Source organism: Toxorhynchites rutilus, chromosome 2 (assembly GCF_029784135.1).
Source record: "Toxorhynchites rutilus septentrionalis strain SRP chromosome 2, ASM2978413v1, whole genome shotgun sequence".
Classification (NCBI taxonomy): Eukaryota; Metazoa; Arthropoda; class Insecta; order Diptera; family Culicidae; genus Toxorhynchites; species Toxorhynchites rutilus.
Genome location: NC_073745.1, coordinates 222,296,424 through 222,321,064, shown reverse-complemented (window position 1 = coordinate 222,321,064; position 24,641 = coordinate 222,296,424). Strand labels below are relative to the sequence as shown.

General features: G+C 40.0%; 1 protein-coding gene across 5 annotated transcripts in view; it reads right to left on the bottom strand.

Moving 5' to 3' along the window:
* Positions 1–1,506: 1,506 nt before the first annotated feature.
* The window catches only part of LOC129764437 (MOG interacting and ectopic P-granules protein 1), a 46,237-nt gene continuing 23,102 nt past the window's right edge, over positions 1,507–24,641 (bottom strand). For 2 of the 5 annotated variants that reach the window (XM_055763506.1, XM_055763507.1), the window contains exons 2-8: positions 9,189–11,630; positions 4,796–5,092; positions 4,485–4,544; positions 4,094–4,357; positions 3,853–4,032; positions 3,434–3,791; positions 1,507–1,651 (exon numbers count right to left, since the gene is read on the bottom strand). In XM_055763506.1, the coding sequence (XP_055619481.1) occupies positions 1,647–1,651; positions 3,434–3,791; positions 3,853–4,032; positions 4,094–4,357; positions 4,485–4,544; positions 4,796–5,092; positions 9,189–11,555 (3,531 nt within the window). In that variant the 5' untranslated portion in view covers positions 11,556–11,630 and the 3' untranslated portion in view covers positions 1,507–1,646. The remainder of the gene's footprint in view (positions 1,652–3,433; positions 3,792–3,852; positions 4,033–4,093; positions 4,358–4,484; positions 4,545–4,795; positions 5,093–9,188; positions 11,631–24,641) is intronic. The other 3 variants (XM_055763509.1, XM_055763508.1, XM_055763510.1) reach the window with 3 other exon arrangements.

Genomic DNA, 24,641 nt, shown 5'->3' with positions numbered 1-24,641 from the left:
CACGATCGCGAAACGAGCTAATTTCTTGATGACGGCCAAGGTTTACCCAACATCGAAGTGTCGAGGCGCTAATCTTTTTACAAAGAAAATGACCCTGACGCAAATCGAGGAATTTTCCACTCATAAATACCGATGGTTTTCTCTACGGATTTCTCTCGAAACTTCTTCCAGTTTTGCTTATAATCAGCTGTTTATTTAGACTATAAAGTATTCATTTCTTTTTTTTTTTTTGCCTTTTTCCATAATCATTTTCAACTTACATAACCATTCTTCAGCTCGCCAACAGCTGGGTATTTCTATCGCTACATTTTTGTTATTTTACCTTCGCTCTCTCTCTTTCTCTCTGTCTGCCTTGGTGAGGTTAGTTTACTGTTCTAAATTCTGTGAATCCTAACGCATCTATAATTCCTATCGTTTTTTCTTCCATTTAATACAATAAGATGTACCATTATATCTCTATCAGAAAAAAAAATGATTAACTTAGGCGTACTCATTAGTCGTTCCTGCGTTTTACTCTTCCTTACACAATAGGTTAATCATATGTTCTTAAAATCAATAAATTATCCAAATTCAAAAATATACAAAATACAAGAAAAAGTTTGCTCATGCTTCCGGACAGGCTTTTTGTTTGTTCTTTCTCAATGTGTCCATCGTAATGTGGTAATGTAGATGGTTGGTTGCTTGAAGCTTTCTGCGAATCGTATCGTGTGACTGACCGACATGGAAAGGCACCTTGTACCCTCTCTTCTGCATGTTTCGATGATATATGCTTCCACTCCAAAAGAATTTTGATACTCGAGAATCACGATTACAATTTACTTCTCATCGATGACAAGAAGTCAACATTTAACTTTGAATTACCTCTGTGTGTGTTTTTGTTGTTGTTGATTAGCCAATTCATAACCCAATCGTTAACGTATACTTATAGCTAGTATTTATAAATATTTGCTTGTTTATTTGTATTTTTTTTCTCCATCAAACCATGTCACAAAACCACCTGATGCGCGTGTTTATCAAATATGCTACGGGTGTGTGTTGTTTATGCGAGAGTGTAATTTTTCTTAGAATTCTGTACGATTCTTGTCAGTATAATACATCAGAGCACTTCCTTACAGATGCTCTTGTACACTATTTTCATAGTGCACCATCATATCTTGTGAGTCGAATGAGTTTCTTCAAAACTATTCAGCTGCATGTTGGAATAGAATAGAGTACACAGCGCAATTTTGGGGGTTGATTTGCACTTTCGTGTTCAGTTGTTATCTGTATATTCAACTACTCGGAATCGGGTAAATAGGCAAAATCCGCATTCAACCTGGTTAAGACGACGAGGGCAAAACCAATAGGAACTTGTTTTTGTTTTGCTGCTAGGAGTTTTGCTAGGTGTCTAACCGTACCAGAACAAAACATAGTTTTATTGACTCGAAAGTAAACCGAGGGACGCGATGGGTTCTGCTGTTACGGCTACTCGGGGTAGTGTTTGAGAAAAGAAAGCGGAACAAAACATCAAGCTAAATGTTTTATTCTAACAGTTTGCCGTGATACTTGAAAGTACCTTCGAAATACTTGCGAATAAAAAGTGGTAGCAATCGCATTAGTAAGCGGAAACTTCAGCCCAACTGAAACGGTTTGGTCGGATGCGGCGTTCAATCTGTAAGAAAAAGAATTATAAAGTTTATGTAAATAATGGTATTATTTGTTCGATATATAAATACACAGTTTTTAAAGTAAATCAACACAAATAAGTTGCGACCGATATTTAAGGGCTCCCAGAGTACACATATACAGTAATCGTTCGCTAACTGGTCCTGGTTTAAATGGTCTGCTATTTAACTGGGCGAACGTTAACTGGTCCTTGGACCAGTTAAAAAGCACAATTTCGTAAACAATCGACGCCATATTCAAATGGAAGATTTGCTGTGAGGGGCATTCGAATGTAATTTTAAATGTTATGAAAGTTGACATTATTTTCGCACGACAAAAACATTGATTAAACTACAGAAAAACAATTTTCTCAAATCATATATCATACCTGTTGTCGCACTCAATGCGAAACTTCCATTGGAATCCTTTTATTTATCCAATTACAGGAACTAAGCGAATCAAACAATTCATTGAAGTTTCCCTCGATTTTATTTGACGTTTAACATGCCGGACCAGTTAAAACGCGAATGTCGATAAGTGGTCTTCTCTTTTCGCCCAGTTAGTGAATGTTTACTGTATTATATTGCGTATTTGAATCAGAATGTCAACGATAAAATACCTTACTTCTAACAATAAACCAATCCTGATCAACCTTCTGCTCGTTAACCTCCGCTCAGAATTCCTATCCAATACCGCTTCTAAGATGCTGGCTGGGATACATTCGTATGGCTTGGTAGACTTCATACGGATTTTGGAACGTATAAATCATAGGCAAGGGTATCAATGCCCTCAATTTAAACATACCGTAAAACTACCGTAACTCTACCATATTCTGCGCAGTTAAGACTTTGAAACCATTCTGCATAAGGAATCGGGGCGGCCCCAAGCCGCAGAGGAGACGCAAATGCTGTCTGAAGCGCCGGTCTCTCGCAATCAAACCTGTGTGTTTGATTTCAAGTTTTACCATTTGAGCAGCTAAGGACTGTTTGCATTGTATTGGAATAAGTATACTCACTTTTACCCTTACTAAAATTATCATGTGAATCCAAAAATATTCTATGTTAGTCAGGTTATTGAGAAGAAGGTTTCGTTGTTAGAGTTAGAGATTTTTGTGCGCCTGTGCATACCTCTCTTAATCAAGAAACTATCGACCGATAAACAGTCGACAATCTACTGGGCTCTTACTTGCAGAACTGTGTGATACACTGTCTAATACTCCCTCAATACAAAGGACAGCAGTGAGATTCCTTTAGGGTCAAGAGACTTCTCTATTTTTGAAATCAATTTGTGAAGTGTTGGTTCAGTTGATTTACCAGCTTGGTAGGATAATTGAAATTTGTGTAGGGATCTCCTGTTCAAATATGATAATTCAATATGAAGATCAACTATTTTTCCCTTCATTTTCGAAACGAAGGATGTTAGACTAATTGACCCTTTGGGAGTTGTCTTGTCGTGTTTCACAGCCTTGGGAATAAATATAATCCGGACTTCTCGCCAATTACTAGGAATGTGGCCTATCATGCTAGCCCCAAAATTATCTGTCAGAAGAGGGACAGTAATATCATTGCTTTTTTGAAATAGTTTTATGGAGTCTTGCTACAACAGGTAGATTTTCAACCTGCTCACAAGTGAATTTCCAATCCCTTCTCTTAGAATTATGAATTTTATTGTTGTATTCCGTCAAAAAATTGTTGTAATTTGTCCAATCAGAAGTAATTTTTGCTTTGTTGAAAGATTTCCCAGATAGTTTACTGAGCAAGATGGTTCTAACTAGCAATTAATAACTCACCGATAACATGACTCTCGATTTCTATAGGTTTGGAGGTGCCCTTGTTGCTCGATGGCTGTGGTATGATGGTAATTTCATCGTTGATCTTCAGCGGTTTCAGCAGCGAATCCCCGCCAGCTAACGAGCTCCGCATTGGGGCCGTCGTACTGCTACCACCCTGCTGGGCCTGCTGGGGCTTGTTCTTGTTATCGAGGGCCTTTTTCGCGACCGTACTGTGCGCTGAGTATACGTGACTTTCGAACTGTTTGTACATTCCAAAGGTTGACGTGCACACGGTACATTTGTACGACAGATGGGCCGGCTTCAGCGTCATGTTGTGATCCCGGGATACGTGGTTCAGTAACTTCCATTGGTACACCTAAGACAGGGATGACGCTGTTAGAAGAGCAAAAAAACGATTTGTGTGTGGAAATAAATACCCGTCCACAAACTGGACAACGACCGGCATCTTTTCCCTTGTTCGCAGCTTCCTGCATAGAGCTTGTCACCAGACCGTGTGACCCGAGCAGATGCCGCTCCAATCCCTGATCGGTGAAGAAACGATACTGACATTTCTGACAGTTTAGTGGTGGCCGGTTGTAAATCATCTTCGGGTGAATCTGAAACAACGGACATCGTGAGCGTGTGAACGATTAAAATGCGATGAATCACAAAATATACCTTGACTTTGTGAATCCACTGCATGTGATTACGCAGCTGATCCAAATCCTTGATGTATCCATCGCAGATTTCGCACACAACGAAAGCCGCCTTGCCACCGGCTGGACTCTGACCTGGCTTGACCGCGGAGGTTCCTGCCGCTTGCAGCTTGGACAGAGCACCCGCGACTGCCATGTTCGATGTGGTTGATTGTCGCGGTAGAGGTGTGATGGAAATGCTGGGTTGCTGCGCCGGTTTCACGGTTGTCTTCATGCCCATGGAGTTCTGTCCGAAAAAAAGGTAAAAATTGACATTAGCTATCATGTTTTTAGTGCACTGGCTCGTTGCAAATTCAACTAAATACCTTCGCCAGCAAGTTAAAACTGAATCATAACCAACTAAGAAAACAAACCTGAATTGTCACCGACGCGTTAGAGTTTGTTAGCAGAGATCGTCCAGCAGGGCTCGGAGTCTTTTGTAACAGTGCGTAATGCGATTTGGTTCAAAACAGGGTGTGTGAAAGAGAAGAAAATAATAAAATAATATTTGATCAAAAAAAGGACTGTTGTGTACAAAAGTGTTAGTGTTTTTCACCGTGATAAAATCCTTGTTAAATGTCATGAGTATACACCGGAACACATAATCAAACCACCATTAAAAAACGTTAGAATCAAACTCATTGATCAAACCATAAACAGGGGACAAAATATACTAGGAAATTACCGGCAAAAACTTATTAGCGGCAGCGGCGACTTGCGCTGCTGAGAGCTGGAAGTTATTAGGCATTACCATTCCGGGTGACATAGACGTACGCATTGCGGCGGCTCCTGGTGCCGTTCGCAGTACACTTGTCGGTGCTGTCGGGGTTATCGGTTGTGCTCTTCCGCCTCGCGCTCTTAAGGCAGCCGCCTGAGCTGCAGCCGTAAGGTTGTTAATGTTGATCGCGTTTATACTGTTTGCTGCCGCCTGTATCCGCTGGTTGGCAATCGCCAAATTCTTCTGCTGCTGGGCGGTCATTGCCTGTGAACGAACAAAAAACATTAAAACAGCTATCCTCAACAAGCGGTCCGGCGGACATTTCTGATTGAGCCATCTGGTATTTTAAACTATTTTGTATGTGTAAGAATAAAGGAAACTTAACAAATCATTACCCAATTGTATTAACGTAGGACTACTTTTTCATTAATGTCAAATTGGCCCTTTTCAAGACTAGAAGCGAATGAACTGAGAAATTCTAGAGCCTCTATAATTCAAACCATAATCATCATTGTTCAAGTCGCTGTCTCGCTCCAGCTAACAGACAGCAGTCTTTCTCAATGCTGATGTCAGACACAGCTGTTTTGCTCGAAACCAGGGTAGCATGGATAGCATGGATAGGTATCGCACACAGTGGTGCAATTTTTTTTCGGTAGATTTTCGTACCATCTGATGGAGAGTGATTCTGTATTTTTGCACCATATCATTTCTGCGTCTTTACTGGGGTGTGTATAATTTCGAAAACTAGCGCGTGACGTTTGGGATACAAGGATTTGAGGGTTAATAGAATATTAACTCAACAACGGTTACATCATTTTGCTATTACCATCGCTTTGAACCGAGCAACTCCAATCAACACATGCCGCCCCTGATGGAATTATGGCATGAACGACTGGCATGAAGTTTATTATTTTACATGTGCACCGCCATTCACCCCTGAGGATATCATTAAATCACTTAGCCTGCGAAAAAAACAGTTCCTTGGCGGGGACCTGGAGTGTGGGCAGCAATAAAATTTCGTCGCAAAAAACTTCACACACTTCAAATTATGACGCTGTTGACAGTTGAATGCGCAGATGCTGCCTGAAAATCGGTACCTTGCTCGGTACCTTGTATCGGTTCTGAAGCAACGGGGTGTCGTAAAACTATATATATATTTTGAAACGTTAGGACAATAACCAAAGCGTTAAATAGGGGTTTTTGAAAATTCGCCTTTTTTGTTAAAAATGAGATATTTTTCATAAATAGCGATTTTTAATGTAATGCTACACTTACTGTGTTACTGTGGGACTCTGCTGACACAGCTGATCGATGTTTCCCTAGCGTATTGACTTGCTGCAACGTCTCATCTTTCGTAGTTTCGGCTATCATTTTGTATGAAACAGGAAGATATTCGATAGAGATTGACTGACGATGTTACAGATCAGCTATTCCTCTTCGAGGGACACAACCATATAGCCCTCGTTCGGCCTTACGCGGTTGTTGATCCAACGGGATACTATATCTGCGTGCTCAAAATGATCAGTAGAAACATGCTCGATTTTGAAATCGTACAGTAAAATGGTGAGTGCCCATCCTTGCAGACGGTTGACGATGTAAGGTCGAATCTCTTGTTTTGGACCAAAAATGTCCACAAGAGGCTTATGGTCCGTCTGCAGGATGAATCGTCTACAGTAGGAAATTCTATGGAACTTTACAACGGCGTATACAGAGACACGTTGACATGTATTTAGCTTCTGGAAACTGGTCCCATCCTTGAGGAGCTCATCCAGTGGATGGAGAAGTTTCCGCATCTTTTGGATGTATTTGCCGAAATAGTTGATCGCCCCTTAATTGGATCTCAGGGTGGGTACATGGTGTGACAGAGGTATGTTGATTATTGCTTTTACCTTATCCGGATCAGGGACCCTCGAAATCCAAAAGTTGGTCCAAGTATTTTAATTGACGCATAAAGAACCGACACTTGTCGAGCTTCACCGTGAATCCTTACTCCTGGATGCGTTGCAGGACTAATCGTGTCCATGATCTGTTAGAATTTTCCCGACGCGCTCTTGATTCCGAGTAAGACGATTGGACCCGTACAGCCCTTTGTTTGTATTGATGGTAATCAATTTACGACTTTCCTCGTCCAGTGACTTGTAGGTAGGCATTGGATAGGTCGATATGAATGAATTCAGTGCAATTTGCCATTCGAAAGACGCAGAGGATAGGCCGTACATAATCAGCACATCGGCGATTGGCTAGTCTTCTTGTTTGGTGTCAATCAGCTTGCGGAAGCTAGTCTTCTTATTTGGTGTCAATCAGCTTGCGAAAGCTAGTCTTCTTGTTCGGTGTCAATCAGCTTGCGGAAGGACGAATTGAACATCCCACAGGCCAAACTCGTCCAACAAGTCTGAGCCTAAAGCATTCGCGTTAATAGCAAGTTTGCTACCCTTTTTCCCTTTTTGTGATAGTTCGGGGAACGATATCTGTAGGGCTTCGTAGCGGCGACGGTGGACATCGAAGTTTTACCACACTATCTTTCTTTAGATTTTTGGGGCTTTTACGATCCTCCACTACTTTCCTCGGTGTGATATGGTTCGTCTCGTTGTTCTTTGATAACAAGCGCATCCATATATCAGAGTCCTTGAAAGATTTGAGTCCACACACAAATATCAGGCATTTTAACTATTTTTCTTTGAGTTCTTGAAGCTTGAAATCGACGCACACTCGGTTGACCTTGCAAGAGTAGCTGATAAAATCATCATTCTCATAATTCGTCTTTTGAAGGCACTGATATCGACGATGAAAGGTAGATACGGGCGTGCCGAAAATTGTCTTAAGCTTGGAAACGAAAATTCCTTCGAAAGTTTAGGAAGTATGAACGAAATATATCGTTCGTGTGAGGTGGGACTCAGCTTCCTGAGTAGAAGTCGAACTTTTGCGTCATCCTGGAGTTGTGCGGCGTCCTTCTCGAAAAGATCCGCGTACCCCAAGAACCAAGCGTCAGAAGAACATATTTGTTGCTAACCAATCGAGGATGTATTCATTCCGGTTTTTATTTTGGACCCTTCTCTGGATACCCGTCATCTGCTCCTTGCTAACCTTGCCATCAACGCATCGTCAAAATGGTCTCCTTGCGCGGCTGTTCTTGGGTTTGTGGCAATGGCGGATTGGACATCTTTTTTTCCTTTGTTCCTATATTGCTTACACATGTAGCTTTAACATGTCGCGATATTTCGTTTCATTTAACACGAAAATTTCACCGACACGCTGACGGGGCCACTTTGTTACGTCTCGGATAATGTAGAAACGACGGTAATAATGACGTAACAATAACTTTATCAATGAAACTGATATTTAAAAGAAAAAAACATGGTCAGCACTAGATCGTGGTTACCGAGGAATTGAGATCGAACCTGGGGTCGAACGTGACAGCTGTGACTGTAAAATGAAAGGTGCAGCAACTGTCGTATGATGGAAGTGTGGGTATTATGGTAAGCGTAAGTAGTATGTATGGTAGGGTTAAGTCGGTCATTGGGTGGTACCCTAACACAGGTCATCTTAGTTCTTAATCAGCTCAAATAACCTATTCGAGGTGGTTTCAACCAAGTTGCGCCATATTGTAGCGTGTATTTCGTTCTACGCAGAGGATACTGCTTGTTTAGGCTCTTCAAATCTCTCATACTGCTTGTAAGCTGCATCTACTATTGGAACGATCATTTCGATCATTTCTTAATAGAGTTTTGGTCTGGTAAACAAGCTTACTAGTCCAGAATCTGAAGCATCTATTCATTAAATGACCTTCCAGAATTTATGAGTTGATGCCAAATTACCCAATTATCACTGTGTATTAGGTACAAAAACAGCAGTAAATGATTATGAAGTACTTGAAGTAAGTAAATAGGCCTGGTTCAGATAGCTTTTCATCAACACGAATGATCAGACAGAAGTACAACGAAGTATTTCAGAAAAAATTACTGCTGTTCTTGCATCAAAAATACCGTTCTGGTTCCAAAGTTAGAAAATACTGACTTTTTTGCCTTTTGAATGTTTCGCGCCTGAACACCACAATAAAGTTCGAATGGTCAGTCTTATAAATGAAGATAGTTATTATATCCTACATCATCCTAATTCAAGTGACTTCTTACATATCTCTGGAAAATCAGAAAAAATTGGGTGGTTCTATAGTTATGAAACAAATGGATCCGCCGGTAATAATTTCGTAGTTCTACGTTAACATTGCAGTCATGTTTTGGACATCAGCCATCTTCATTTATTTTGTTTTGCGGCCCGCAACACCATGACTAACACGTATTTTTGGCCCCTCGATGGAACGATGGAATCAGTGCTGGATTGAAATAACAAAGACGATACTAACCTGGTAGGCAGTGGCCGTCCCAACGAGACCATGTTTCGGTTTGATGCGTGGTATCTTCGCTGGTGGTTCCCAGTCAAGCGGCGGATTCAGATTGATTTCGGGCCGGAATTTCTTCGCACATGCTATAGCGTGTCGTGCCAATTTCGACTTGCCATTGTCCTCGAAGGGACAATTAGGACACGAATGGTACATGGCGGCCTTGTCCAGTCGACCTTTGATGTTGTGTATCGCTTCCATGTGGTAGAGGATGTCATGTGGAGGGCGGGTTTCGTATGTACAAAAGTTACATTTGTAGATGTAGTTGCGCATGTGTGGTGTCTCGTAGTGGTGCGCCATCGCCAGCGCCGATTCGGACTTGAACGGACAGTACTCGCACCGTTTCATCTCGAATTTGTAGGGCTTGTTGTTCTCTTTGCTGAGCTCCAGATTCTTCATCAGCGAATTGATGGCCATCTGTGTGCTTGCGGACAGTTTGCCTTCTCGGTCCCGTTTTTTCTTCTGCTGCCGAAGCAAATCCGTTTGTACAAATTCCTGCACCAGATTCACACCGATATTCATGAAGAATTTGCCAAGGGGATTTTCGAAGTAGTTTTCCGATTTTTTTGGATCATTCTGAGCTGCACTACCAACAGAAGTACTGCTAGTGCTGGTTAAATCATCTTTAGCGGCAGGTGTGATGATGTGCTCCTTGATCATTTCGATGTCTGATTTCACTTCCTTTATGAGAATTTTCGTCTTCTGTTCTTCGTCCGAAGCTTCGTCGTCCGTTGAAGTGTCCAACTGATCCCACTCATCATCGTCATCACCTTTCCGTTTGGACTTTTTCTTTTTCTCCGATTCGGATTCAACTTCCGTTGCGGGTGTTGACGATTTCTTTCCGGCGCTTCCCGCCGTCGATGGAAGGCTATTCTCATCGTCGCCTTTGCAATCATCGCCTGCATCGGCATCCAGCTTTTTACGCATTTCTTTAATTTTGGTTTCCAGTTCGCTCACTATGTCTCTGAGGTTTTCCGGTGGAGGTTTCTCGTATATGTACGGAACAATAAAGGATGGCGCTTCCAGCACAAACATATCGTCCGTGAGAGCGGGTAACAGTGGCGTCACAGGAGCCAATGGAGGCGGGTTGTTCTTCGAGATGAGGTTTGCAGCAGCAGCAGCTACAGGATTCAGTACACTGCGTGGCGAATTGTACACACTGTTTGGTGTCATTCCGGCCGATAGTGCCGAATATGAGCTATTAAGGGATTTTGGAGTTACAGGACTGCTCGCCATTGGCGTGATGGACGTGCGATTCATTAGCGTATTGGTATCGATTATTACCAATGTTGGTTCCTTTGTGGCACTGTTATGGTTGCTGGCAAGGAGTGATTTTTGTGGTGGCTGTGGGGTCATCGACAACTGGCTTTTGAACGAATTTTGCTGTAGCGATTGATTGATTGATAATCGTGGCTTTTTGGCTGCAGCGATGTTTAGAGGGTCATCGATTATTTCTTCAATATCGTCGTCATCGTCGATAGTGGAAATATCCTGAGGAAGGGTGCTTTTCCGTACCCTGGAACTTCTTCTTGGAGACACTTCGTTCACGTCTGCACGTGTTAGACTAGGAGTACTGCTACCGTTCGTGTCGCCATCCTCGTCATCGATTACCACGCAGTCCTCCTCCTTATCGCTGAGAATTGTTACGTCGCCATCACAGTCACCATTTTGCCGCTTGGCACTGTCCCCGTTGGGTTTACTGGACATGGAGACAGCATCATTATTATTTGATTTGGTATTACCATCCAACTTATCTTGAGATACATTTTTTGTCGGCCGAGGGAGGTCTTCCTCGTTTTCCGAATCCGAATTAATACTGACAGGTTTGTCACTATCATCGTCCATGATTTCATCATCCCGTTTATCGACGGTACTGTGACCATTAGTGGGCGCATCGACGTCCATCGGTTCGTCGTCATCTTTTGACTTCGAGTCCCCAACCAATGGGAGGCGCGTCGGACGATCGTCATTTGCGCTACCCCTCTGTGCTTTTCCATCAATATTTTCCTCATCGTTCACTTCCATCGATTCCACTGTATCCTGATTCTCACTGTCTGTTGGTACCGCTTCGAGTCTGCTCTCCTCTACGTCTTGTGAGGTTTCGTCTGCCTCGGCATCCGTTTGGCCATTACTGCTGATTGGTTGTGAAGTTTGCGAATTCTCGTCCACTTCGCTCTCGCTGGTTACTTTTGTGCTAGCATCATCCTCGATGGATACGGCGGTTTTGCGGCTGACGTGGTCCGTCGACTCGCGATTACCGTTTATCTCGCCATTCTCCTTGACCTCGCCGGACGAAGGATGTTCGTTGGTTGTCGTCCCAACTTCACCCATTTCCTCGGCGGACGACGCCACGGTGAATGCGGTGAGGATTCGCAGCTTCGCCGGAAGAGTGATTCGGTTGGATTTCTAGAAATAGAAAATTAGAAGGTTAGAGGGTCTAAGGCCATACGTAGTGAAAGATAAGTTTGTGATTTCTGCAAAAATTCGATGTTGGTTGGCGATTAACCCTACTAAATGATGTGATGATGATGTTATCCTTATAGATTACCTGCTTGGATGTCTCTAATATTTGTCTATCACAACGTATTCCTTCAGTTTTACATAAAATGTTGGGAGAGTAAACTTAAAGAGATCGCTTCACGACCTTAATAAACGTTCAAACTTAATTGAATAATAACTGTGGTATGTATTTTTGGAAACATTCACGTATACCACCACCACCGGGAAACTTTTACGGAAATGAACATCAACGGCTGTCATGTATGAAGAACAAAACGGAGCAGTGGCGGTAAACACGGTAAACACAAATGCAACATAAAAATCAAGATGAATAAACTTCCAGGTTATGTGCGATTCACATAGCACGTTACGGAGAAGAACGTCTACGTTCCGTCAACGTCTCCACCAATTCACACATGCAGTCAATGCTTCCACCAACACCGTCCCGTCAAATGCCAAACGAATGATTTATTTAATTTTATTCATGGTGTCGCCACCTACAACAATTTTAAATTGCAATGTCCTCTTTCAAATCAGCATGCCTAGAATCAGTTCTAAATTTTGAAAAATTCAATGAGAATCATTGAATTCAATTATTTAAATGCTTAAACCCCGTAGTCCGACCCTCATGCAACAATAATAATAAATAGAATAATTCTTTCAACTAGTCGCGAATGATTTTCACTCCGAAATTTGGAGCTAAGAGATATGTTGGCATGAAAAGTACAGTAAGTTGCTTATAAAGCGATATGCTGAGGCACCACTCAGTGTCGCATTGGAGTCGGTTTTGACCAGTAATTGGACATTTGCGACTGGTGGCGACTTTCAATGTGGGGCCATAATTTGGGTCTCGAACTCAATGTTTACAAAAATGTCCAACTAGAGGTAAAAATGTCTAATTAAACGTGTTGCATCACAGATCTGTTCAATTAGCCTAATGTCGATGTAGATGTAAATTACTGTACAACCAAATCAAAACAAAAGCCGAGACACAAAGCCCAGACAAAAACCAAACGAGCCGTCCGTCTCCGTCAATTATTCTTTTCTACAAACCCTGCCGGTCGTTTTCGTTGAACGTATGCTGACGGGTCGTTACGTTGCTGGTGTATGTGAATGTTTTCATGAGAATTGCATGGTAGAATCATTGACCTATCGTGACGTGACGGGACGTGAACGTGACGTGTATGTTGTATGTGAATCGCACTTTAACCAATTCGCGTTGACGGCGGAATGGTGTCGACATCTGGATACGATATTAGTTTGTATGAGGTCAACTATTCTCTATCAGATTAGTCGACCCTAAGGCAGTTTTAAATTGCTAAAATTTGAATGACATTTTTTTCTTTGCGTTATTTGCCTTCTATAAGTATGCTGTTCTGACACCAATTTAAACTATTTTCTATCAATTTTCAGATATTCTCACCAAAACTTGCCATTATAATACAAAATTATCTTTAAACACAATTTGTGTATATTTTTTTACTACTTGCAAGCAAAAGTGATTTTAGTTTACCTAGAGTACTAATTTGGTTTGGTAAAAATAATTTTCATTCATAATTTTTATTTTAAAAGCACGTTCATTTCTTTTGCAAACCCATATTGTCATGCCTGCTCCCCCATTTCGTAATACGAAGCTCAATGCCGTCAACGCGGATAGTCCAGAACTACTATGCGACTATCTTGCATGTCTACTGTGTATTGTTTGTAAACAAAACACAAAACGTTGTACAGTAGTCGTTTCCTAACTGAGTGTTCTTCAACTAGAGTGCTGTTTGACTGGGCGTGCGTTAACTTGTCTAAAGCTCAGATAAAAATCAGTTATCAATTATAGATGAGCGGCCGGCTGTGCTAGGAACCTGCCAACATCTCAGCGGGCGTCAGAAAATAACGAAGAGCCTACATCTTAGCAGGCTCATGGCATACGAAACAAAACCGTCTTCTCCCGTTAGTAAATGATCGATTTGAATGTAAATATGTGACGTCATCATCGGGCTGCATTCGTTCGAACGAAATGAATAAAAATCCGACCAAAATTTTGTGAGAATATGTCAAAAAGAATTCCCTATCGCGCAGCGTAGATGTTTTTCGATTTTACATGAGCATTTTAAGTAACGATTCTTATTACAAAAAATTTAGAAAAACATACTATCCGAGTGAAGCCTTCACACGCGGGGCGGAAGTGTCTGGTTGCACCCCTTCCTCTTCGCTATCTGTATTAGTGATGAAACGGATAGTAGTTCGGCCGGATACCGGATATCCGGCAAGCTTCGAGGCCGGATAGTCGGATGATCGTTTTTTTTTGCGAATATGAAACTGGAAGAAACTACATGTGTGCATGAACCAAAAAAAAAAGGATCACATTTTAGGAAGAAGGACCAACATATTTTTTCATTAATATTAGGCTGTCAAAAAAGTCCTGCGGTATTTCCGCGAGGTGTCGTTGTAAACGCGTAGTTCTAATTGTATTCATTGTATCGAGTCATACTATAGCTTGTTGGAAAGGTATTTTTGCGCTATAATATAGTCCTTGACAGTGTTTTGTTTGGTTAAGTCGTTCGTGAGTTATAGTGTCGCAAATATGGAGCAAAATAAAGAGAAAATCCGACATATTTTACAGTACTACTATGACAAAGGCAAAAATGCATCTCAAGCTGCCAATAAAATTTGTGCAGTTTATGGACCCGATACAGTTTCCATTTCCACCGCACAACGATGGTTTCAACGTTTTCGTTCTGGTGTAGAGGTCGTCGAAGATGCGCCACGCTCCGGAAGGCCTGTCGTCGAAAATTGCGACAAAATCGCTGAATTAGCCGAGAAAGACCGGCATAGTAGCAGCCGTAGCATCGGCCAAGGGCTGGGGATAAGTCATCAAATCGTTATTAACCATTTGAAGAAGCTTGGATTCACAAAGAAGCTCGATGTATGGGTGCCACACACGTTGACGCAAAAAACATCTTTGACCGTATCGACGCATGTGAATCACTGCTGAATCGCAACAAAATCGACCCGTTTCTGAAGCGGATGGTGATTGGCGATGAAAAGTGGGTCACTTACGACAACGTGAAGCGCAAACGGTCGTGGTCGAAGCCCGCTGAAGCGGCTCAGACGGTGGACAAGCCCTCATTAACGGCCAGGAAGGTTCTGCTGTGTGTTTGGTGGGATTGTCAAGGAATAATCTATTATGAGCTGCTTCCCTATGGCCAAACGCTCAATTCGGACCTGTACTGCCAACAACTGGACCGCTTGAAGGTAGCACTCATGAAGAAGAGGCCATCTTTGATAAACAGAGGCCGCATTGTCTTCCATCAGGACAACGCCAGGCCATACACTTCTTTGGTGACGCGCCAGATGCTCCGGGAGCTCGGATGGGAGGTTCTTTTGCATCCGCCGTATAGTCCGGACCTTGCACCAAGTGACTTCCACCTGTTTTTGTCCATGGCGAACGAGCTAGGTAGTCAGAAGTTAGCCACAAAAGAGGCCTGTGAAAATTGGCTATCCGAGTTTTTTTGCCAATAAGGAAGCGAGCTTCTATAACAGGGGTATTATGAAGTTGGCATCTCGTTGGGAACAAGTCATCGAACAAAACGGCGCATATTTGACTTAAAACAGATGATTGTAACTAATTTTATGAACAAATGAAAATTCAAAAAAAATACCGCAGGACTTTTTTGACAGCCTAATATAGTGAACGATGATAAAATTTTCCGTTTAGAATGAATATCCTTTCATAGAGTATCAAGTTTTCTACAAGGAATCTTGTACAGATATTTTTCTGATAGGGATTTTCTATAATAATGATGAGATTTTGTGGGGTGTGTCTACAGATATGATAATCTGAGAGACTTCACTACAAAACATGCTTTATGGCTTTATGGAGCAATGCATTTGGCTTCAGATATCATTTGATGAAATAGCAAGAATTATAAGTTCAAACCTCATATATAAAAAGCATATGGTCTAATACGAGATCGTACATATAGTAAGCGACGGGTTCAGGAAAAACATTCCAATGCTAACGAAATCGACTGTTATGTGAAAACACTTCGAATTGATCGCAATCACGATTCTTACATTTGGTGGCCATTCTATAGAGTAGGGGAAGTGGGGGCATAGTGGTTAACCTAAGGAATATGCCCATTTCCAGCGTCCAGATACCGCCTCAATTCCCGTTTCTCGAAGAATATTATAGTTCAACTCATTGTTGTTCAAGATAACAAACGGTTTATACTATAAAAATTCAAAATAGTACACTTTTCATCATTAGAAAAAAAGGTGAAAAATCGAACATTATTTTTGCTTGGAGGTAAAGTGGTCATCTAGTGGGGGCAAAGCGGTCACTCACACATATCAAGCTAAATGGGATATATTTATGCGTTTTTTCGTCTAAATTTGTTCAAATCATATTTAATATAGTGGGGACATATATGAAATAAGCTTGGCCTATTCACCTAGAGTCTCAATTCAAATTTTATCATGCATACAAAAACGTAGTATTAAACACATAACGTTTCGCATAATGAGGCTCGGTTTAGTTGGAGTGGCATATTTGTTCTGGATCAAAGCCACAAAAGGATCCTCTTCAAGAGCAGAATGTGATGCGGTATAAAGGGTGTGTCACATCAAATTGCATCACGGAAAAAACGCTGAAGAAATTTAATTTTTAGGAATTATATCATCAGCTTTCGCTTATAATCAGATAAGAGTGTATAGATCACGTTGGCCATGCTTCACTGTCAATTTTTCGAAAATTTGGAAAAATGTCGTCGAACGAAAAAGAGCGTCGTGAATTAATCCTGTGCACTCATTTCGAGAATCCGGAGTTGTCACATCGGGACATCGGTAAGATGCTGGGAATCGTCCAATCCACGGTCAGCAGAGTACTAAAACGATACTTCGAGAACCTAACCATCGACCGGAAGGTGAAGAACGGCAAAAATGGATGCTCCGTCAGTGAAAAAGATCACAAGCGCGTAGTTAAGCAGTTTAGACGTGATCCGAGAAGTTCGGTCCGGGATGTCGCCAATAAGCTGAATTTGTCAAGTTCATTCGTCCAGCGGACCAAGCAGCGGGAAGGCCTGCGTACATACAAGGTTCAGAAGGCTCCTAACCGCGACGAAAGGTAAAACATGGTGGGGAAGACGCGAGCCCGGAAGCTGTACACCGAAATGCTGACGAAGCCGCATTGCCTGGTAATGGACGACGAAACCTACGTCAAAGCGGACTTTCGTCAGCTGCCGGGCCTGTTGTTCTTCTCCGCAGAGGACAAATTCAGCGTTCCGGAGGAGATTCGCAAGCAGAAACTATCCAAGTTTGCCAAAAAGTACATGGTGTGGCAAGCGATCTGCTCTTGCGGAAAGCGGAGCGCCCCCTTCGTGATGACCGGCACGGTAAACGGGCAGGTTTACCTTAAGGAGTGCCTACAGAAGCGCTTACTACCACTATTGAAGCAGCACGAGGGCACGACCATCTTCTGGCCGGATCTCGCTACGTGCCACTATTCAAAGGACGTGTTGGAGTGGTACGAAGCCAACGGGGTCACCTTCGTGCCAAAGGAAATGAACCCGCCCAACGCGCCGGAGCTTCGCCCAATAGAGAAATATTGGGCGATTATGAAGCAGGCCCTCCGGAAGAACCCAAAAGTTGTCAAATCGGAGGCGGACTTCAAGAGAAAATGGATTTCTGTTCAAAAAAAATTACAACCTGATGTTGTACAGAACCTTATGGACGGGGTAAAGAGGAAGGTGCGAGCATACGGGCTTGGGCTCGAAGTATGAATAAAAAGAAAATGACAAAATTTGTTTAATAGTTTTTATTTTACTGTCTAAAATTTTCAAAAGGATCGGTCTACTGGGCGAATTTCTACAGCGTTTTTTCCGTGATGCAATTTGATGTGACACACCCTTTATTAGCTTTAGTGAACAGAGCATTGTAAGTCGATATTCACCTATGACCACTTTGCCCCCAAACATCAAAATAATTTCAATGCTAATTAATCGCTGAGATTCAACAAAATATCTGTTCACCTCTCCTAGAATATGTTAACAAACGTGCAAACTGATGATTTGTTCAATAAATCAGATTGAATAAACTAAATTTCACGAGAAATTCCTTAGATATTATGCGCACAGAACTACGGCCTAATGGCTATCGAGTGAGAAATTTCTGTTTTTATTTATATTTTTACTTGCGATGGCCCTACTGGAGTATAGGGTGATTCAAAAGTCATTAAATTCTTGAAACATAAGGTGACTATCACTACGGCATCTATAGTCAATAGTTATACTACCAAACAAGCAGGTGACCACTCTGCCTCACATGACCAATTTGCCCCCACTACCCCTATCACCAATTAAATAGATTTGCTAGACTTAATGTGGCATTTCAGTAATCAAACATTATTTTTAATTATGTATGATTTATGTTGATGGGCATTTTTGTTATGGTTTATCTTGTGTCAATGATAAATTATTTATATTATAATTTTTTTTTTCGGATAGCAAATATTAGTCGTATAGGCCGGATACCATATATTTATCGGATATCCGTTTCATCTCTAATTTGTGTATGGTGTATGCCGAATGGTGAAGTATTTGTTATTGTGGGGATGTTTCTAAACCCCTAAAATCATGTTCACCGAGGCGGTCCGCACCTCCCGCATCACCCCGTCGACGCCACTGGCTTTGCGTATTCTATTCCAGCTGAATCGGCCATATAGATCCCGGGATGAATGTTCCGCCCGCTTTTGAAGGGCACCTTCCGAAAGCAGAGATGGGCAAACCGCTCGCGAACGGGAATCTATGTTTAGTTCTAACAGAAAATATGAAAAGATGCACATATTTTGTGTGAATCGAATTCCCTTTTCATTATTTCTTTATTTCATCAAACTATAGTAGACAACAAATTACATACATTACATTACAATTACAATATACCTAATGAATAATTTATAGCTATAGTTATGAAAATCAATTATAAGAGGTATCATGTCTTTAGTATTAATAATAAATTACGAACTGCAACGCAGCAAACATATATGACAAAACTGTAATTCACGAATACAATGATCTTTCAGTCAATGACTTTTTCAATAATTTCTTCGTCATTGTCACATCAATTACATTACTGTACTTATTGTACGTTCTCATCATTCTATTAAGTGGACCATTCATAGAATATAAAGTTTGAAATGAAGTTGGTTTGAACAAATTCCGTGCTCGCAAGGTTGGTGCATAAAAATTTATATTTTCAAGTAAGTTTTCAGAGCTAATTCTGTGTGAAACTAAGTCAATTAAACATGAAATTGTGGAATTTTCTCTGCGTTTCTCAAGTGTTTCAATATTTATTAACATACAACGAGCTTCATATGGGGGAAGGGGAGATGTTGTCCAGCCTAGCTTTCTCAGGGCAAATAATAAAAATTGTTTTTATATTGATTCTATTCGATTGGAGTGCAGTTCTTGATAGGGTGCCCATACAACACTGCAATATTCTAAAATAGATCTTACAAAACTTATATACAATGTTTTTATTGTGTATGGATCACTGAAATTGCAACTAAATCTTTTTATGAAACCGAGCATACTTCTTCTTCTTCAATGGCACTAACGTTCCTAGAGGAACTTCGCCGTCTCAACGTAGTATTACTTGCGTCATTTTTATTAGTACTTAGTTGAGATTTCTATGCCAAATAACACGCCTTGAATGCATTCTGAGTGACAAGCTCTAGAATACGCGTGATCACAGTGCATGTCGGAGGAAATTTCTTTGACGAAAAATTCCCCTAACCAGAACGGGAATCGAACCCGAACACCCGGCATGTTAGTTATGACGCTAACCACTCGGCCACGGGAGCACCGAGCATACTATGTTCGCCAAAAGTGAGTTTCGAATCAAGAATTATACCTAAATCTCTAATTTTGACGCATCTCTCTATAGTTTCAAATCCTAGAGAACATATGAAGTCATAAGTTTCATGTTTTCGAGTATACGATATAATATTACATTTTTTCACATGAATATCTAAAAGACTTTTCACGCACCATTCGAAGAAAACATCTACTTCTTGTTGGAAAATCACAGGGTCACTACATTTGGTTACTTCCATGTACAATTTCATATTATCAGCATATATTAGAATGTTGAGGTTAGTGAATACTAGTGACACATCATTTACGAATAGGATGAAAAGTAAAGAGCCTAAGTGAGAACCTTGTGGAACTCCGGATGTGACATTCACTGGATTAGAGATTTTTCCTCTAAAGCGAACAAACTGTGTTCTATTGGTGAGGTAAGATTCTACCCGCTTCAATAAAGTTCCAGTTACTCCCATACGCTGGAGCTTGAAAATAAGCATTGGAATATCTATTCTGTCGAAAGCCTTGCTGAAGTCTGTATAAAGAGTCTCGACAACGTTGCCTCTATCCATTACCGCAAGAGAATAGGATACAAATTCTAACAGATTTTTGGCAGTGGATCTTCCTTTATAAAAACCATGTTGATTCGATGAAATATAATGTTTTAACTGATTGAACATTTTAGTATTGACAATAGATTCAAATAATTTGGGAATACAAGATAATATGGCGATGCCACGATAGTTATTTATGTCAGTACGGTTACCCGATTTGAATATGGGTAGTAGGAATGATTTTTTCCAGACAGAAGGAAATATTGCCAATTTTAGCGATAAATTGAAAAGCAAGGACAAAGGATGAACGAAAGCCGATGCCAACTTTTTCAACAACATTGGAAGGATACCATCCGGTCCGGGACCTTTAGATGAATCTAGACCCTCCAGCGCGATAAGAAGTTCATTAGCGGTAATATTATTAATTGAGACCGAGTTTGCACACTCAGGTAAAAACGAAAAATAATCGTAATCTCGAACCACGTTATTTGTTGTGTAGTTACCTTGGAAAAAACGGGCGAATTGATTACTAATATAACTATCATTTGATCCAACGTATTCTCCAAATTTCATACTTGATGGAAAATTCTTAGGATCGGATTTAATATTATTTTCTATCCTTGTAATATACCTTTCATATTCTAGTGATATTTTCGCATCAAGGTTTTTACAAATATCTTTGTATATGATTAAATTATCCAAAGTTTCGCTGGCTTTGTATCTTTTATGAGCTTTTTGTTTTTTGTTTTTGAGATTTTTAATATCACGAGTGAACCATACTGGTGTTTTTGAATTTGTATTAAGTTTTTTCTTTCTTGTTGGAACATGTTCGCTTATGATTCTATACAGAATATCATTAAAAATTTTCAACAGCTTTGTGTATGTTCCTTTCATCTTTAAGTAGAAATGACCAATTTATATCATTAAGCTTACAATTAATTTGCTCGTAGTCTGCCTTTTTGAAATCAAAATTTATCATATACATATATTATTGTCAGCTGATAAACATATTTTCACGTACAGTTTGCGACTTTTAAAGAAGAAGCAGCTTTTCTTTCTACCGTAATTTCAAAAATATAAACTCCATACAAATCAAAAAATATCCAACGATATCAATGCTAGGATATAAATAGCTGTCTATGTATATTGGGTTTCAGTTAAAATTCGATGTTATTCTTGAAATCAATATTGATACCGCTGAACGAAAAAGCGAAAGAACGGTTCAAAAGAACTGGTTCACTTAGAAGAACAGTTAGTAACTGAAACGTTCATCAAAGTGAACTGTTTTGCCCCTCTCTACCTGAAACCCGTCATGCTGCGAGGACTCATAATGCTGATGAGACATTTTTGTTTTGTTTATAGCAAATGCTATTAAAAATAGACTCATTACATTTTTCGAGGTATCGCAAAAGAAAGAAATTGTGGCTCTCAAAGGAAAATACAGAGCGGACTCGATTATATAGTCTCCGATTTCTTTTCACTTTTGTGGTTGTGGTTTTTTATTTTGTCAAAAATCGACATTCTGTGACTTGGATTCTCCGAAAAAATGACTGAATTCCAGAGTTTCAGTTTTTTTTTTAAAACTCACATTTTGCGTCTGAGACACTAGTAAATGAAGTCCAATTGAGAAAATATTTTGCATATGGTATTTTATCATGTAAGTCAATATTTGGCAGACATTCCCGTATGAAAAATCAAGATGACGATTTTCATTGGCACCCTAAACCATACGGTTTAAACTGTGCGACAATAGTAAATCTAGTGCGATTGAGCTGATATGTATAGGATAGTTTTTCGTGGTAACACACAAAGATGGTCAGTTGAGGGCCCCGAGTTATGAGCTCATAATCGTTCACATAGTAGCGGACACGCAACCAATTAGGCTATGGAGACCCCCTATATATAGCGCACTCTAGTCCAAAGCCATGAAAACAATAAAAACTACTACAATCAATAATTGCGAAAATAAAATCAATTTTTTTGGCAAGTTCAATACAAGTCGGACTCGATTCGACTATACACCATTTTGGACTCGATTATATACAGTTTGAAAAAAAAAATTTTTTTCAATTCAAATATGACTTATTTCAAGAAGAATGTAACCTTTCGACGTCAAAGTGAAATTTAAGTGGCTATTAGAAGTACAGTGGGGTAAAATCGTGATTTTTGAAGATTTTGCTTGAATTTTCACCGGGAATTGTTTTGTATTGATATTGTAGCGAAATTTAAAAAAAGATAAAAGTTGGGTGTCAAAGAACGAACTGTAGAGCGAATGAAAAGCTTTAATTTGATTGATAGAAACAAACAAGTTTTATATGAATTTTTAGGATAAAATGATTAATATCACATTAAACATTCTTAACTTTCAAGTTTTCACTTCCAAAATGTTATTCAAATCCACTTATTTAGATGTTCCACAATTATATTCTGTACAAAATTTTCTTATCCTTCTAATGGAAGCAACAGAATCGTCTTCGGTAGCGTACTTTTGTATGTAGAGCCAGTTCGAGGCAACGGAGTCCGGACAAAAAAAAGTTCTATAACTGTCATTATTGAAATTCGAACATATGCATAGAAGGTTTTTTTTTCATCAAATATGATCAAGAAATCCGAGATTGTAATATCATCGAGTCCGCGTTGTATTTTTTTAAATAAAAGACTAGCTCATTGGCTTCAATTTTATATGTCGATCATCTAAATCGGTTCAGGGTAGAGATGGGCGAGCGCTCATTTGAGTCGGCTCGTCAGAAAGAGCGTACGATCCACGGTCCTTTAAAAATTAGCCGCGGCTCTTGAATGAACCACGGTTCAAAAAAGATCCACAGTTCTTTTATGAGCCATGGCTCTTTTTGAACTTGGCTCTTAAATGACTGTTCATTTGAGAATGACTGTTCATTTGAGAATCACGGTTCAAAAAAGAACTGCGGTTCATAAAAGAACCGTGTTTCTTTCAAGAGCCGGCTTATTGGTAAAGAACAGTGGATCATACGCTCGTTCTGACGAACCGTGGCTTGCGGCAGTGCGGAAGAAATATATGTTTCCCATGTTGCTTTTTAAGCGGTTATATTTAGCTGTTTGTATGTCTGTTAATTTTGGCGGATTACATATTTTCTCGAAACCCCATGATGGGTATGGGTATCTAATGAAAGGACATGGCTAGTAGGAACAGTTATTTATGTAAAATGGAAATCCAAGATGGCGTGCTCAGTGCGAGAAAGGCACTCACTCTTTTATTTTGGTCATGGCTTTCACATTATATGACCATTGGTGTACACGACCTTACATATGGATAGTTTAATGATTTATGTATTGATAAACCTTGTTTTCATGCTTTATTTTGTGTTTACATCTCATTTTAGTCCATTATCGCGTTATCCACGATTTCCGTTATTCGCGGTGACCTAGCCAGACTATTTCGCCGATAATCGGGGTTCTACTGTAACTATAAAAAAACTCTGTAATTAATTGATTTCGGAGCTGGTGAAGTGAGTTACAAATCTTGAGTCAGACGAATTAGTAGTCTAACCAATACTGCTAGATTCTCGCTTCAAGCAGGAAGGTTTTGTGGATAACAGAAACAACTATGCACACCAGTCGTTGATAAGGATGCTAAAAATGACATCCATAGAATACACGCCTACGAAACTACCACAAATCGTTAGTGATGAAGCGCGGTCATTTGCATGGGAGGAGTTTGATGCATTGATTGGCAATCTTCGATCCTCACATGATCCAAAAGCTGCTGTAATATTTATTGTAGGTAAATATTTAGCGGAACCACATATGCTGAGAATAAGCGACCCTTTGCTATTGTGGAATGAAAGGAAATCTATCTCTCCGCGGCACTAACATTTTTTGAAAATATGTATTTCGACGACTTCAGTACCATGTGAGCGAGTTTTTCCGAAAGCAGGACAAGTTTGCAGTGAAAGATGTAGTAGGCTTTATTCAGATAACATTAAATAGATAGTGTTTATGAATAATAAAAAAAATGTAAAGAAGATTATTGTGATGGAAATATATCAGAGAAAACTTTCAGTAAAGTAATATATTTACAATTCTCTTACATTCTTTACATATCCGAATGAACCAGTTCTTGAAAAGCCGTCGAGCCGCTCAAATTTTTGATTTTTTTTAAAAAACCCCGATTTCCAATGATTTTACGGTTGTCAAAAAACCCAAATTTTAACGTCTGCGACACCAGTAAATGAAGTCCGAATGAGCTGATATTTTGTATAGGGTGTATTATCGTACAAATCAACATTTCGTTGCTAGTTCCGGATGAAGAATCGAGATAACTATTTTTATTGGCACCCAAAACCATGCTTTTCGATTTCCTCTACTCCCCTCTGATTTTTCGATTTTCAAAAAAACTCAAACTTTGACCCCCTTTTTTTCGTGCAATAAGAAGATGTATTCTTATTGCAATGATATTTTTTTCTAAGATCTGAACTAGTTACTATGTAATTTTCAGACTGACTATTGTTATTCTAGTTGTATCTCCTTACTTA